Source organism: Periophthalmus magnuspinnatus, chromosome 10 (genome assembly GCF_009829125.3).
Source record: "Periophthalmus magnuspinnatus isolate fPerMag1 chromosome 10, fPerMag1.2.pri, whole genome shotgun sequence".
Taxonomy (NCBI): Eukaryota; Metazoa; Chordata; class Actinopteri; order Gobiiformes; family Gobiidae; genus Periophthalmus; species Periophthalmus magnuspinnatus.
The window spans coordinates 10484379-10501718 of NC_047135.1; the positions used below are offsets into that span (position 1 = coordinate 10484379).

Here is a 17340-nt window from a genome sequence, read left to right on the forward strand (position 1 = left end):
TTTCTGATTTTGATTTGGAATGCCTTGGGATTCCACCGGAGAAGCACAAGGATGTATCTGGGTTGAGGGAAGTCTGGGAGTCCTGGCTTAGACTGCTGCCCCCGTGACCCGGCCCCGGATAAACTGAAGAAAAATGGATGAATGTATGCATGTTTTTCAAAGAACATGCATAAAATTTTTTTTTTTTTTTTTTAACCTTTTAGAGTCTGCTTAATACAGATAACAGCAAACCAATGACATTTTGATAATTAAGTCACAATTATCTAATTAATCGTTGCAGTCCGTATAAAGACGAAGATCTATGGTTGACCATTTTATGTGATAATAGTGTGAAAAATTAGAAATGTGAGCCAGACAATTTTATTACACAGTTTAATCAACACACAAAGCTCAACGAGCCTCTCAGGTAATTCAATATACAGAGGTTTGTGCAAGAAGAGTGGGGTCTCCTCGCACCCAGAGCCCAACCAGTCCCATAGCCGTTTAAGATGTTAGCTTCTAGTTTAACAATAGCAAAAAAAAAAAAAAAAATTTAAAGTAAAAAAAAAAAACAAACCTAAAGAGTTATGAGGGGGGGGAGGGGGGGGGGGGATAAAAACACAGGTTAAACTAGGAAAATAAATTGCTTAAATACCTGGTCCAAAACCTCCACTTTTGTGAATGAAGAATGGTTGGTGGTGGGGGCGTTACAGTTGTGCGTGCTAGAGTGTGGTGTACAATAAGGTAAAATGTGTTAAATTCAGTATTTTTTAAAGAGAGAAAGCGCAAGAGAGAGAGAATAAAGAAAAGAAAGATAAGAGCGGAAGAGAGTTGAGGAGAGAGAGAGATAAAGAGGTGCATGGGTTAACTTCAAGTCCATTCATATAAACATTAAGTCTACAGTGGCCATGTGCATCCAATGTTTTTAAAGTTTGACATAGCCTGCGATGATTTCTCTTGTATAAAACACAAACAGTGCCAGTGCCCGTCAAGTCGCGATGGAAAACCGCTTTCTTGAACTGCTCACCTCTACGGATGGAAACTATTACGGATAGCAAAACAAGAAAGTCGAGTAATTAAAATCCCTCCAACTTTTGTGGCCTGTCCATTCCCAAAAATAAATGTACAAATAATCAGGGAAATTAAGTAACCAAAATGTAAAAGGGAAAGTAGTAATAGATGCATTTTTGACTATTTAAGATGAGGTTATGTACACAATTTAGGGTCTGGTGAGCTGGGACAGGCCAAAAGAAGGATGGTTTTACTCGGAGGAGGGGAGGCGGGCTCAAAGAAAGCACTCCAATGGAAACCAATAAGTTCCTGTTTAAACGTTTCATTTGTTTGTTGTTTGTTGTCATGGATATTTTGTTTTTCTCTTTACATCTGAAGCTCCCCCTAAGCCTTGCGTCGTAGAGGTGGTTGGCCATGATCTTTGCTCCAACACTACATTGCATACTTTTGTGTCCATTCCCGAGCTATTTTGTTGTACCTGCAAAAGAAGGACAAAAAAGGAATAGTTAGTGATCTATCCATGTGGGGAATATTGACAATGAATATTTCTTCACAGAATCCTGCAAAAAACAACACAAATGTGCTTAAATGTGCCATTTAAAAAGGCGGTTTTAATTGCTAACATATTACAATAATTAGTTCACCATGTTACCTATTACTGTTTTTAAAATGCTACATTTGCCAAAAATAGCATATTAACATGTTTTACAAATTTCACTTTTATTTTTGATGCTCTGAGTCTCCCCTCCTTTTGCTCATTCCCCCTTCAAAGTGCTATCACATTACAATGGGCATGCATTCCACTAATGAAACTTCTGCACATCAAATCAGGTTTGTGAAGTTGTAGTGTATTGTTTTATGTCAACATTTTGCATCTTTTTGCAACATTATAACAGAAAGCTCAAAAAAAGTCAATTTTGCATAATATCGCCTGTACAAGTTGAGGTTTAAGTATGAGCCCACTAAAACACAAAGATTACACTTTATACCAGGGGTGGGCAAACTTTTTGACACATAGGCCACAATGGGTTCTAAAATTTGACAGAGGGGCCGGGCCAGGAGATTTGGCCTGTAACATATAGCAAAGCATGAATATGCAAGGCTCATTGTACAAATAGTTTTCCAAATGCATTAATTAAATTAATCATGAATGTATTAAATTTCAGTTAAATAAACACTGCAGAAAAACTCACTTCAGTTTTATCAAGTGCCAAAAGATCAACAACTTGTTGAAAAGGTAAATTGAACAAGGTTTACTCTTAGCTATTTTAATATAATATGGTCACGTTCGGTGGGCCGGATTAATAAACCCAAAGGGTGGTGTGTGGCCCCCGTGGCCGTTGGTTTGCCCATGTCTCCTTTATACCTTAATTTAAAGTTTGTTAAATTTTTTATCATTTTGACAGACATTATTGCCGACCAACATGATCATGTAAATGTAATCAAAAATATAAATCTGGGGTGTCCAGTATCTGTTCATCAAGAATCGTATACTGTACAAAGTTATGGCCACAGACGCTGGGGACTTATTTTGGCTCATTTTGAACAGAAACTCAAACTTGGCTCCTGTCCCGTATCCAGAGGTCAATGCAGTGGTTCTGTAAACGTGCAGTTAAAGTACATCTAAAGAAGAACCAGCCAATTCAGCAAAAAGTCTGAGGGACAATAAAAGGTCTGGACAGATGACTTGGATAAAAGACTAAAAGACACTTTTTTGCAAGAAATGACAGTTAACAAAAAGATTAGAGATTGGCTAAAAATTCTATTAAACATTACTATATTAGCAAAAAAAAAGCTATACTATATTGTATATGCAATGTATATGCATTTAGTCCTGATTTAGCCCCCGGTTCAGTCCTGGACAATCCTGGACTGGACCGGGTCCAGTCCTTTTAGTCCTGTTTTAGTCTCAATCTGAATGGGTGTGGCCAGGTTTAATATTTTATCATTTTACTTCATTAAGATGGTACTAGTAAAGCAAATGCTTTTGGAAGGTGGTATTCCTGACAGCTGCACCAGGTATTTGAGCTGTTACTCAGAGGGTGTGTTATAATGACTGGACATTTTCAGTCATCAGATTTCACCCAAAAACAACACTGCAGATCTAGGACTCTCCAGACACCCAGCCCAGAGTCACAGGAGTCTAAAAACCTGACTCCTTTAATGACGTTTAGGGGAAATTTATACCAATAAAATGTCACCAATACATAAATAATACATACAAACACTATATTCAAAGTTCACCAGTCACCACTGAAGGATTTCAAGTGGGATTTTAGGTAATAAAATGAAATTGACAGCTACATTTAAAAACAGGCCCAGTTACCTTCTTGGCTGAACTTTATCAAGAATAGGAAGTATCTGCTAAATGCACCGTTAAATACAAAATGATAAATATATGAAAGTAATGCAATAATGGTGTAGGGCATTCGTTTGTGAAGGATACATTAACTAAATAATAAGCATATTGTGATGATTCAAGTTGTGATTTTGATTCAATACATTATTATTATTCTTGGAGCCATAATGTAGGTACCTAATATTTGTTTATATTTGATCAAACCACAGTACAACTTTGTGCACAAATCCAATTTGCAATTGAAAATGTCTGTATAAAATGCTTATGAAATATGAACCCAAAACTGTAGCAATGAAAGAAACCACTCAAATAGTGAGAGTACCAGTAGTAGTATCATAGTAGACTTAAACAGTCTCGTGGGAGCGCTCCTGTAGATTCTGTTACATAAACGTATACTGGACAGATTGGCTCAAGTTACATTTCACATTGTTGTTACAGACTTGTCTAGACCTGAGCCTGTTCAGAGAAAAATGCTGCAGAGAGGCAAAACCATGATACTACCAGACTCAATGCATGGTATAAGAATAAGTTACATTTTAGAGAGAAGATTTTAAATACAAGAACAATGTTTACTTTGTGTTACAAATGAAGAAAATATAATTTATAAAAATCAAATAAAAAAATATGTAATCATTATGTTTTACAGTTACTGTTTAATGTTATGCAACTGTTCCAATGGGGTAATTAATGCTCTGTATCTACCAGTACCTAAATGTCAGTAGCACATGTTTGAACAAAACACGATCTATACAACTATAAAAAGATCAAATTTATAATGCTTTAGAACTAGTAGAACCAGTTTTGATTAGGGAATGCACTGATTCTATACCGTTATCAGATATTCACGCCAAGACTGAAAAATTTGCTGGATGGTATATTGGCTTCCAAATATCGCTTCAGCCGATATCCAGGTTGGACATATAAATTGATGTAACAAGACTGTTGTCTTATTTTATTTTCAGTCATTTTCACACACGTTAGTGGCTTTGAAGCGACCCCAGTGCGCACTAAATCTAGTTCTGGTTACTTTACTTTTGGGTCGTCCTTGTTCACATACACACGCATCATTCACCCCAAACGCCGCACCATGAGCAACGTGAGTCCATCAGCTGATTGGCAAGCCTATTTGTATGACAACGCGCTTCAAGCAGACAGCCCTGTGAATATGCGTGCACAAGCTTCCCCTATATGTGGTCTTTTCTTTCACCTCTGGCTAAATACACCATGAGGACAGTATGCCCTGGTAGCAGAGAAGAGAGAAGAGGTCAGCACGAGGTTAGCCGTGTTCATACTCTGAGCGGCTCCACCCACACTCTGGAGCAGGGCGAGTACGGGTGGAGCCACTCCGAGACCTCCTGTTTCAAGTCCTCTTGGATCGGTCATTTAGAGCAGACCAGAGTGCGACTGTTGGGTTCACAGCGGCCCAAGTGCACCGCTCTCAGAGCAAATGCTCTTTTATGTCGACCTAACTAGGGGCAGTGAGAAAACCGTATCGGCAGATACTTAAGGCTATAGTATCGAAATCAGTATTGGAACTGAAAAAGTGGGATCAGTGCATCTTTTGTTTTGATAATAGATCCAAGTGTTTTCAAATCAGACGATAAATAATTTAAATGACAAAAAGTGCATGAATTAGATTATAGGTTTAAAGACTATGACTAGTACAGACGTACAACAAAACAATGCAATACAGATTTTTCATCAAAGCCACAAAGTTTATGTTGTTAATTTTGAAAGAATTACTCCTCTGGGTTGTGGATAAATACTTGAATAAACATGACATGCTGTGAGTCAATGTTTAGTCCAGATAAGTTGAAATCACTGTCAATAGTTTTAATTGATTAATCACAGCTCAGAATGACCAGAGTCACGGGTGCTGTACCAGAGAGCACTCTAAAAGTAAGTGCATTAGATTAGACTTACTTTTCCCTGTCCGTCTTGTAGATGCGGGCGATCTCAGGTACTAAGGGGTCATCTGGGTTTGGATCACAGAGCAGGGAGCAGATGGACAGGAGGACTGCACACAAACACTCATACATAATACTGCAAACACTTTACAGTAGTAGTAATTATACGTTTATCAGTTTGGCTGCTCAGTAATAAGATGCCACATCAAAGCAGTAATAAAGTAATTTGGAAGATTTTTACCCTTTACGTCGCTCTTAGAAACATTGTGATGTGAGAGGGAACTGTGTCCAATCTTAACCATGGATCTATTAAAATCAGAATAGGGTATTGCTATCTTAGAACTGTCACAAGTTGGATTAGTGGCCACTCATTGGTACTGCAACAAAAAAAATCCCTCCTGCCCAGAAAGCATTTTTCCCCATAGAGAGCAATGTAAACACAAACTGCTTGTATTCGGCAGACAGGGCACCTACAGCTTTCACAAAGAATTTTGTGTCAATTTTTACCTATTTTGTGATCATAAACTTTTTCTCTGCTCAAAATCCTTTGGTTGTTTTAAAAACAGATTTTAAATTCTTAGCTTCCGCTCACTCTGCTCTGTTCTGGCTACTTTCACTCTCATTGGTCAGAGCAGTCTTGCCAGACCACTCTTTGCGTCTGTGCCATGGCTTCATGTGGGAGAAGAGAACTGCTGTGCATGGTTTGTGGGCTGGAGAGCCACTGGACGAACCTAGCCGCTAAAGGCTAATCTAGAGACATGCACCTTGCTTGGCCCATTCCCTTGAATGCACATCCATGATTAGGCCCCAGGGCTCGATTTGAACACACACATTATATATATATATATATATATATATATATATATATATATATATATGGTGGTGTCGTCTTCATAGATAATTGGAGCCTGTATGCGCGACCCTATTCCAATCAGACTCCTCAAAGAAGCCCTCCCCCTAATAATAGATTCCATCCATAACATAATAAATATGTTGTTAGAAAATGGCTACATTCCTCAGTCCTTTAAGTATGCTGTGATTAAACCCCTTTTGAAAAAACCTAACCTAAATCCTGATGAACCAGCCAACTATAGACCTATCTCTAATCTTCCCTTCCTCTCAAAAATTCTAGAAAGAGTGGTGGTGAAACAGCTCTGCCCCCACCTGCAGGATAATAATATATTTGAAAAATTTCAATCTGGATTCAGAGCTCACCACAGCACAGAGACTGCACTGCTTAAAGTAACAAATGACTTACTACTAGCTGCTGATAACGGGCTGGGTTCAGTCCTGGTCCTACTGGACCTCAGTGCAGCATTTGACACCACTGATCACAACATTCTACTGCAGAGAATGTGACATTGGAATCAAAGGGACCGCCCTCAAATGGTTTAAATCCTATCTATCAGATAGGTACCAGTTTGTAAGTATAAACCAGAGCACCTCTCCCTGTTCTAAAGTAGCCTGTGGTGTTCCACAAGGATCTGTGCTTGGTCCAATCCTATTTACTCTGTATATGTTGCCATTGGGTAACATTATCAGAAACCATGGCATTCATTTTCATTGCTATGCTGATTACACTCAGCTGTACTCATCAATGAAACCAAATCAGACTGATCAAATAGATAAACTCAGTGCCTGTGTGAAGGACATCAAAACCTGGATGACCTTGAATTACCTGCTCTTAAATCCTGAAAAAACAGAGGTCATTGTTGTTGGTCCCAAAGGTCAAAGAGATTCTCTGTCGGATCAGATAATCTCACTCGACAATGTGAATATAGCTTCTAGCCCTACTGTAAAAAATCTTGGAGTCCTATTTGATCAAAATCTATCATTTACAGCCCATATAAACCTAGCTTGTAAAACTGCATACTTTCACCTGTGAAATATAACTAAAATTAGAAATATTTTACCTAAAAACGATGCTGAAAAACTCATCCATGCATTTGTTACTTCCTGACTTGATTACTGTAATTGTCTGCTCGCCGCCTGCCCCAAAAGTATTATAAGGAGCCTCGTTGGTCCAAAATGCAGCGGCCAGAGTCCTAACAGGAACTAAAAGAAGAGACCACATCAGTCCTGCATTAAAATATCTGCACTGGCTTCCTGTTGAGCTTAGAATCAAATTCAAAGTCCTCCTGACATACAAAACCCTAAACGGGATGGCCCCATCCCATCTGCAAGATGCTATTGTCCCGTACCAGCCAAACAGACCACTCCGCTCTCAGAATGCAGGACTATTAGTGGTTCCTAGAGTGTCCAAAAGTACCAAGCTCCTGTGCTATGGAATCAACTCCCTGCTGATGTTAAACAGGCCCCCACAGTCTCTGTATTTAAGACCAGGCTTAAAACCTTCCTCTTCGGTATAGCTTATGACCAGGTTACTTAGTGAGGGAGTTAGGGAGTGACATTAAAACCCGGGATAAGATAGGCTGCAGTAGGAGATGACTAGCTGGGGGAAGTATGGCAACCTGAGCACTATCCTCTGCTTTGTCCTATTTTCTCATCAGCAATGCTATTCACATGTTGTCCCCTGTCCCACTCCCCCTGTGGAGTGTAACTCTTTCAGATGCCCGGCTCTCCTCCCCCTCGCCCGGCTCTCCTCCTCCTCGCCCGCCTCTCCTCCTCCTCGCCCGCCTCTCCTCCTCCTCGCCCGCCTCTCCTCCTCCTCGCCCGCCTCTCCTCCTCCTCGCCCGCCTCTCCTCCTCCTCGCCCGCCTCTCCTCCTCCTCGCCCGCCTCTCCTCCTCCTCGCCCGCCTCTCCTCCTCCTCGCCCGCCTCTCCTCCTCCTCGCCCGCCTCTCCTCCTGCCCCCCTCCCTCCTCCTCGCCTGGCCGATTTTTCTTGTTTTGTCTGATTTTTCTTGTTGTTTGATTTTCCTGTTTGTTTTTGTGTGTAGCCAGCACGGTGGCTGAGTGGCAACACGCATGCCTCACAGCAAGAAGGCTTGGTTCGATCCCCGGGTCGCCCAGGCCTTTTTGTGTGGAGTTTTGCATGTTTCTCCCCGTGTCTGGATGGGTTTCCTCCGGGTACTTCGGTTTCCCCCATCAACCAAAACATGAACGCCCTTCGAGACAACTGTTGCTGTGATTTTGGGCGTTACAAAAATAAAATGAATTGATATATATGTATATATATATATATATATATATATATATATATATACATACATACACACACACACACACTCCTACCTATAGTTCAGGCGCTACCAGTAGCTCTTCAACCCCTTCTAAGCAGCTCGTCAAGGGATTTCTGAATTATATGTATTGGGCAGCTAACTAAAATTTGATTAATTACCATTGTACATGGACAATCTTGATGCAGTAACTTTGTGCACTAATAAATAGAGGGGTCATATCATATCCACTTTAATTTTGCTTCTAAAAATGGCAGATCATAATTTTTTGGCCCTTATCGTTATTTCCCTACTTCAGTGAGAGAAGAGAGTGTCTGAATTTTACCTTTGGAGATGGTGAGAGCTGGAGACCACTGTGACCGCAGAATGTCCAGACAGATGCTGCCGTTGCTGTTGATATTTGGGTGGTATATTCTTGTGGTGAATGCAACCTGCACAAAACAAAATAAAACACAATAAAAGATCCTAAAATGTGAAATAAGAGTATAAATGATAAGATGGGATATGTGCCTCACCTTTGGCGGTTTGAAGGGGTAGTCTGTGGGGAAGTGAATGGTCAAGAAGAAAACCCCATTTTGGTAAGGACTGTCATTCTGAAGTAGGACACAGTAAAAACATGAGTGTTAATGTATTTTGGTGTGTATTAAACTCTTCCCTTTGGGGGTAGCAGTACTCACTTAACTCAGTATAGTACAAATCCTAATGTCTCAAACCAGTACCATCAAATTAAACGTGGCTTCTGGATGGGAGCCGAAGCGTCTTAATTGATGAAACAGTGTCTAGATGTCTACAGCTGAAACTTTCTCTATATCGGAACATAAAATGTGTATGTCGTTGAAGACTCCGACTTGAAATCAGGCTGCATCGGGATCAATCATATTTCGCAACAAATATAGGTAAAATTACATTTGAGATGTGCAATTAATCACATTTTACAATCAATACAGTGTTTCAAATTTCTAAGTTAATAGTTGTGCCCATAAAAAGGAATGACCTGATCAAAGATAAAACTGCAGACTTTAAGATGAGCCCTGATGCTCATCAATAACTGGCTGTACTTCATTCTTTAGGCATTGATTGTATTGATAATCTGTAATCCCTGTATGTTCTATGTACAAGTGCACCTTTAAATCACAACAAAGACAATGCACCCTGTATATACCCTGTTATCAATCGCTGCCTTCATGTTTCTGTTGGGCTGTGCAATTAAATGTTATTCAAAGCTGAGATTAAGTCATTTACAATAGCGAAGTTCAGAAGAAATGTTACAATTTTTTTAGGGTAAAAAGCAATGATTAGTAGTGCATATAGTTTATGTTAAGAAAAATTATATTCAAAAAACCTTTTTAATTGTTTAAAATAATTAATGATCAATATAAAGGAAAGAAATGAGAATAATATTTGTGTCATATCACCCAGTCCCATGTTTCTATCCTCACACTGTTTGACATTTAATCTTCATTACCCAGAATGCTTTAGGTGAACACACTCAGCAACACATTGAATACTTACAGGTCCCATTATTGTGGCTTGCCAGTGAAACACTAGAAGAGAAAAATCACAACAAAAAGACAAATTAAGTAATTGAAACTTTAAAATACATTAAACAGTAGCTTTATCAGCATATTTAAAAAGTAAAGAGAGCGGACGGTACATCCTGTGGGTTTGAGGATTAAAAAAACAAAGACAAACTGCAGAGACTTGGTGGTCTGTTTGAAGCATAGGGACAGGAAGTGAGGCACTGTGAAACTAAATTCACTCAAACGTAAAGGCTTCAGGTTAGAAGCACAATGATTTGACTTATGACTAGTTGACCCCCCCCCCCCAAAAAATGATCATAGGTATATTTTGATCATAATCATATCTAGACTAAACAGGTAGACAGCAGCACTATTAAATTGAAATGTGAAAAAATAATTTCATACCGTCACTTTATATTTAAATATAAACATTCTGATTATTTTCTATTAAAAAGCCTTCAGTCAAAATAAAAAAAAAAAATTACTTGATTAGTCAACTAATGCGAAAAATAATCACCAACTAGTCGATTACTGAAATAATCATTAGTTGCAAAATTCACTACTACACAGGAGTGTGACTACGTTTCCTGCATCATTGAGGCCATGAATGAATAGAGCATCCTTTATCACTTTTAACAATGTAACCCTGTCAAACAGGAAGTACATGGTTAGCATGCTATTGGTTGTTACCTTTACCATGGCAGCAAAACTCTGCTTTGGTCTTTGAGACATGGAAGATACTTTGACTTGCAATATAACTTAAAAATAATGACAGTAATTTTTCATGTAAATCAGTGCATTTTGTGAACAAAGGTCAAATAAAAAAGTACTCAAATAAATGCAATTAAACCTCAACTTGAAATTATAACAGTAGTCAATTTCATTTTGCAGTCCAGGGGTCCTGGGTCGGTTGTTATTTTGGGGGTCCTGAGCTGAAACATGTGGGGGCCCATTAACCTCGGAAAGCACTGATAAAAATTGTATTAGCTGTTCTTAGGTGTGGATTTAAAGATAGGAAAATAACTTGATATTTTTGAGTAAAATCATAATGTTACACCTGTAAACTCATTTTCCACAGATATATTGAGAAGACGACCTCATGACCAAAGAATTAAAAAGTATAAACATGCAAAGCACAAATAAGCTCTGTTCCAAAAGAAACAACATCTGGACTATAGACTGTATGATCTGGACAGTTATTTTTAACAAAGATTCCTTTCAACTTCCATTAGTTCAGCTCCCACCTCTTCATTCAATTAAGAACTTGTATTATTTGGACTCTTTATTACGATTGCTGAGCATTTGCAAGTTAGGTTCTGGCAAGATATTGACGAAATATGCTATTGTGATTTTCTGACATGCATTGCATCAATGATTACCTTTTAATAATGGGATTCTGTTCAAAGTTCACACTGAATTTACATTTTTGAGATATATGAACTGCTAAATTAACCTGAGCCTCCCAGGCATTTCAGAACTTGTTTGTGGAGGGTTTATACAGAAAATCTAGGCAACAATTTAAATTGCACATTTGTTTTGATTGCAATAAATCTTGTACCACTAGTCTTAACTAAGACTCGGCAAAGTCCTGATTTAGTCCTGGTATAGCCTCATTCATCATTTTATTTCATTTTGAGGTATTATGATGACCTATGATGCCATTCTAAAACCATTCAAGTAATTCTACTTAAGGTCCAAATTTACACAAAATTGACTCTTGTTTCCTCATCAAAAACATACCTGGAGTTGTTTTGTTTCAGTCACAGATGTTTGAGTAATCCTTATTCCAGGGCTGAAATCATCCAAATGATTCTAGTGAAGGTGTATGGAGTTTAAAAACAATGATTACCACATGCCCTGAAGTTTGGATCTGTACAAACGTGCTCTGAAATGCGATTTTTGTATTGGTTTGTCAATTTGGTCAATTCTTCTGTTTAAAATGTAAACTTTGAACAGAATCTTAAATGAAAACACGTATTTGCAATTTCTCTGACAAGTATTAGATTTGGGAATCATATTTCTTCCAAATTGTTTAGCTCTATAAGATGTATAAATTGCTTTGGTGGTTGCTAATGTGTGATTGATGCAGAGTCTGCAGCAGTGATATCGTCTGTTCTCACAGCTCTTTTAATAGCCACATACCTTTCTCCACACGAATCCCACTCAACAGCCGCATGATATACCACCACTCAAGGAAATCACTATGGACATTCACCAATACCACATCCTACACTTAGGATGTATGCAATTTTTTTCCATGTATTTGAGTAAAATGTGTCTTGCCCCTGTACAGATATATTGTATAAGCAGCTCTTGGGGTCGAAATAAGTCTGCTGCATGCATCTGATTATAATTATACTGTCAGATAATAAGGAAGTGCACTGTTGGCATGCTACTTATTAGCTTTACTGTCATGGCAAAACTCCATACTGGTCTCTGAATGTTGTGAAACCAGCTTAAAAACCGATCACGGTAAATAATTAAGATGCTCAAAATGTATGGAGGAAAGTGAGGAATAACTTTGGACCAAAATGTTAAAAACAAACTAGGTCTATTTTTCACAATTTTAAGGTAATAAAAATCAGGTACAGTGTTGTTTGTTTAGACACACACAATGATTCTTATATTGGTAGTGGGGCCGTGTAATTCATAGAATGATTTTTTATTTTTGGAAATAGTGAAAGTGAAAAAAGTGAGTCCATGTGTTTCTAATAAGTCAAAATACAACTGAATTGAAAAGCAAGATAAAATTTATATTAGTAGATAGAACAGAAAGCAAGGATGAGTCCTGGTTTAGTCTTGCCTGACCAGCCAAAACCACACGCTTTGACAAAGCTAATTAGGCAAGACGTTTGGGTTTGGAACCAACAGGCGGATTAACCAATCAGAGAAACACATGGTCCGTTCAAGTAAAAAAGGAAAAAAAAATATATAACAGATATAACAGAATACTAAGAAACAGCTTGGATTTTACAGAATTTAAGTCAAGTACTAAAATGAATGCAAGCTAAAAGTAAAAAATTTTGATATCATTCAGAACAAAATGTTTGAGAGATGCCCATCACATTTGAGAGAAGCACATTTACCACTGTGCTTGGACTGTCCCAAGTTAGAATGTCACGCTCTATAGTCTGATTCCAGACTCTTCTGGATTTGAAGAGAACATAGGAGGGACTGGATCGTCAGGCAAGAGTTGTCTTCATGTCTATAATGGTTGGTTTATGCATCAAAACATTACTGAAACTATACTGATAATTTATTTTGCATTTAAACCAGTGTATTGTTCTGAAAACAAGGATAAAATAGAAAATAAAACCTTTCTAACAAATAATATGACACCAGATTAAAAAAGTTTCAAAAACGTTTGTCTAAATTTGACACTGTTGGGGTCCCCTGAAACATTTCGGGATCTCTCAGCTCTATGTAATAGTGTTGTACCACTAGTCTTAACTCGGCAAAGTCCTGATTTATTATTATTTTTTGACCTAGTTTAGTCTATATTGAGTCCTTGATTTGATTATTCTGTTACTTTATTCAACATAGCACAAAAATATATGACTTGTTTATTACTCTCTGTGAAAGCAGAAGTGAAAGCAGCACTTGGTGAAAGCTGTGAAATCTAATATGCAGAGATTTATTATTGTTTCAGTATCAACAGATGGGACAATAAGGCAAATAAAATACAGATGCTCTTCTGTACATTGATGGCTCCTAAATTGGCAACTTCATTCAAAATGTTAGTTGATGATATCTTTTGAGTTTTTGTGTTAAAACTTACTGTCATCTCCTACTGGTCCTGCTGAACACTGGGCTGGAGGGTCCCGTGCCAAATCATTTAATTCCTAAAAGACACACAAAACAAAACTTAGATTTACTTTAGATATGATGTGAAAGATGTATCTGAAATGCATTTTTAGAGTTTCACATAAAGTCTATTGACAGAGCAATTAACAGTTAACAGCTGATAAAAAATACACATGAGAGTGTTATGCCATGGCATTTTGTTTTTGTAATGCTCATAACACTGGTTGAACCCTTCCATTTTTTTCTTATGTTATGAAATTCATTAATCTACTTATACAGCGACTAAAATACTGACTTAATTACTTGCCATGTTGTTTTGATATACATTACCATTAGCTTTGAAAACAGTGATTTTGCGGCAGCCTCAGCAGCAGCAGCATTTTCATTGGCGTTAGCTCCTTTAGCCCCAATGCAGTTGTGATGCAAACATTAGCTTAAAGTTTAGCATCTGAGGTTCAAATACACGGGTAAACACTTGTTTATCACCACATCGACACGACAACAGTATTCGATGCATGGATTATTATTGTAGAGCCATACAAACTCCAAAAAGGTAACCACATAACGGTGTACAGGATAGGCAATGCAATGACAACTAACATAAAGAGAACAACGCGTGGGGCCTGTAGAAAACAACGATACAGGGCTAGCTTTGTTGCGAGCTTTCTCCAATTCTCTCAAATAAGCAGTCAGACACGAGCAAACAAGAGTTTAAAACACGACGACGAGTAATAACAAGTAACGTTACAGAAATATACTAAAGATAGGTAAATCAAATAATATTGAATTCCATGGAAATCATGAATATAATCAGAAATTATCCGTATTCCTTCATTCATATACGAGTTCAAAACACATTGATTACACATTTTTATCGAAAGGAAAAATATAAAAAGAGAATTATTAAATGACAGTTTGGCTTTACGACACTGCCCGATCATTAGGCTAGCTCAAATGCTAACAGATAGCAGTAGCTTATCTGTTAAATCAAAATTCAAAAGCCACAGTTTAGCTTAATTAACAGCATATAGAACAACAAAAATATATGGCACGGTAAGACTACACGCTAAAGTACAAATCCGTTCACAGTTGAGGGTTAAATGTGAGCTCGTCAACTCTTAATCGGGGGAAATCTGTAGCTAAACCGTGTTAGCAACGGGAGAGACGTTAGCCGACCAATGCTAACGGATCATTGATGGCATATACTTTAGGGATGACATTTACTTTATGGTACGCCATAGGAAATACGTGCGTGATATGAAATAATAGGTTGTGGCAGTTTAGCGGTATGTTGTGTCATTTGTCGCCGCTCAGTGAACACAGAAAGCGGATAGGTGTAGTAATAAATTCCGCATCCCAGAGAAGATGCTTGAGCTGCAGAAGTCAAGGCTGCTGTCAACTAATGAACAAGCAGCATCAAACACAAGTGGATACAGAATAGTAGATCTGCTAGAAATCCAATCATATAAAGCAGAAGTATTACTGCCATAAGTATGTTTGTTTTTATCCCTCATTTCCAAATAACATGAACAATAAAACCACAGTTCTAGTTAGTGATTATGATAAATATGCCTCCAAAAGTGGATACTGATTGGCACAAAAACTAGTATACAAACTAGATAATGTGAGCAGGTATGGATGCTAAAAAAGTCACAGAAATAAATCTTTCCTGAATACGTTTAAATGATCTTGAGCTGTATCAGAACAAGGTCCATGGACCACTATGAAACCTACCTGGTCGACTGGTGGAGTACACAGATTTAAGGCCACATGGTAATATAAAAGAAGGTACTATACTATGTTACTATGCTGAAAATGACATTCTATTGTCTAAAGAAAGAATGATTTTCTTATTATCATTGTTGTATTGGAATTGACATTGAGTATCCAGTCTACTCCCTGGTATTGAGTCTGATATTTTAGTATCTTGACAACACTACCTTCAAGTATTGGTGCAAAAATACTTCTGATACACAACTAATAGATCCAGAAATGAAAAATTTGCAGGAAAAATATTAAGTCATGCTCAGAGAAAAAGCAACTGCCTGGCAACTTGAGGGCACATTTTGGCCATTTTCCCTTCCTGACACAAACCTTTCTTAATTAGTAACGACTAGGGATAACACACTTTATAAGCCTTAAACCTTAGTCACAGAGTCAACTGATTAATGTGAATATGTACTACTGTACTATGTATTACATTAGCATATTAGATTCTTAATGATAGGGGTTGTCACTGGCTAACCTGTTACAATTAGCTGGTTTGCATTTGGCAAATATTCCAATTGCCCTTCCTGCCACATGTACTAAGGGCAATGTGAGTGAAGTGTCTTGCTCCTGGACACAACAGCAGTACGTACTGCGGAATCTGACCATAGCCTCTCGAATTAAGCTCATAGAACCAGTGCTGCCAGTACAAAATACAATCCCTTTGAATAATGTAATAAATACCACAATAAACCAATGCATCTGACTCCCCCAAATGTCTCTTTAAAATTAAATGCAAACAAAAAACTAGGTGGAAAAAACTGGCACCAGAATTTGTCCAAAATCGACCGACTAAACAGTAATGTCCCATAAGCAATTATTAACAAGATCAAATAGGTGCTAAAGAGAAATCGAAAGAAAGTTAGACCGTAAATATTTAAAGTATTGTCAAATATGAGCTGTAGTGCATTTTCAAAACTGTGGATACAGTTACATATAAAATATAAATAACACTAAAATTTGGTACATCTGATGGGGTGCATTTTCTGACACGGGGTACCGAATTTGCCACAACATCGGCGCATTGCTCACTGTCGTCACTCGCTTCTCAGACCGTTAGCTGCGTGTAGAAATCCTAGCGTTTACAATTTTAGACGTAAGTTTAAAGATTAGACTCTTATTATAGAACTAGCAAACAGGGAAACGTTATAGGGGGCAACCCCGTGTAAAATTCCCGATGAGAAGCGGAGATAGCCCGGGCCTTGCCGCTCACTTCCTTACCTTGTGAATTCTTTTGAGGGCCATTGTTGTGCTAGCGGTTCTGTCAGGGAAAGCGTGCGTGTAAAATGGCGACTGCTCCGACTGTCCTTCGCTTTTAATGCCGTAACTTATATTTCATAAACAGGCGTAACTCTTCCAAAGGGTCCTACAGTGAACGAACCCGGAGCCACCGAGAGAAAAGCCGAGGCGAAACCGAAAGAAGAAGGTTAGACCCGCGGTCCTTCCTCTTGCTGCAGCGGCGACCAAACCAAATCACTGCGCTCCGCTAGCGTCAGGGTGCGCAATAAACGCACAGACATCCGCACAGGCGCCTCCACAATATAAGTGGGATCTGGGATAGTTCATGCAAACAATATTATGGCATTTTGCATCCCCTTACTCGAAAAACTTGGCAGTATGGTGAAGTAATGTTTAGGCTATTTGTTTAAATGTACCATTTTATATATATATATATATATATATATATATATATATATATATATATATATATATATATATATATATATATATATATATATATATATATATATATATATATATACATATACATATACATATACATATATACATACATACATACATACATACATACATACATATTAATTCATGAAGAGTAGGCCTAAGTAAAAATGTGT

At 37.9% G+C, this 17340-nt stretch overlaps 2 protein-coding genes across 3 annotated transcripts in view; both read right to left on the bottom strand.

The window, feature by feature from the left end:
• Positions 1–17340, bottom strand: part of psd2 (pleckstrin and Sec7 domain containing 2) — a 288837-nt gene that overhangs the window by 149009 nt on the left and 122488 nt on the right. The gene's annotated exons all lie outside the window — the stretch shown is intronic.
• On the bottom strand, positions 359–16987 carry ube2d2 (ubiquitin-conjugating enzyme E2D 2 (UBC4/5 homolog, yeast)). Of its 2 annotated transcripts, XM_033973564.2 has the most exons (7): positions 16706–16987; positions 13692–13755; positions 9906–9937; positions 8909–8986; positions 8719–8824; positions 5273–5366; positions 359–1468 (listed from the first exon to the last, which is right to left on the bottom strand). In XM_033973564.2, the coding sequence occupies exons 1-7, from the start codon at positions 16727–16729 to the stop codon at positions 1423–1425; spliced, it is 444 nt and encodes a 147-aa protein (XP_033829455.1). In that variant the 5' UTR covers positions 16730–16987; the 3' UTR covers positions 359–1422. The 2 variants fall into 2 exon arrangements, with proteins under 2 accessions (XP_033829455.1, XP_033829454.1); XM_033973563.1 differs by having other exon boundaries at positions 8719–8986; positions 16706–16981.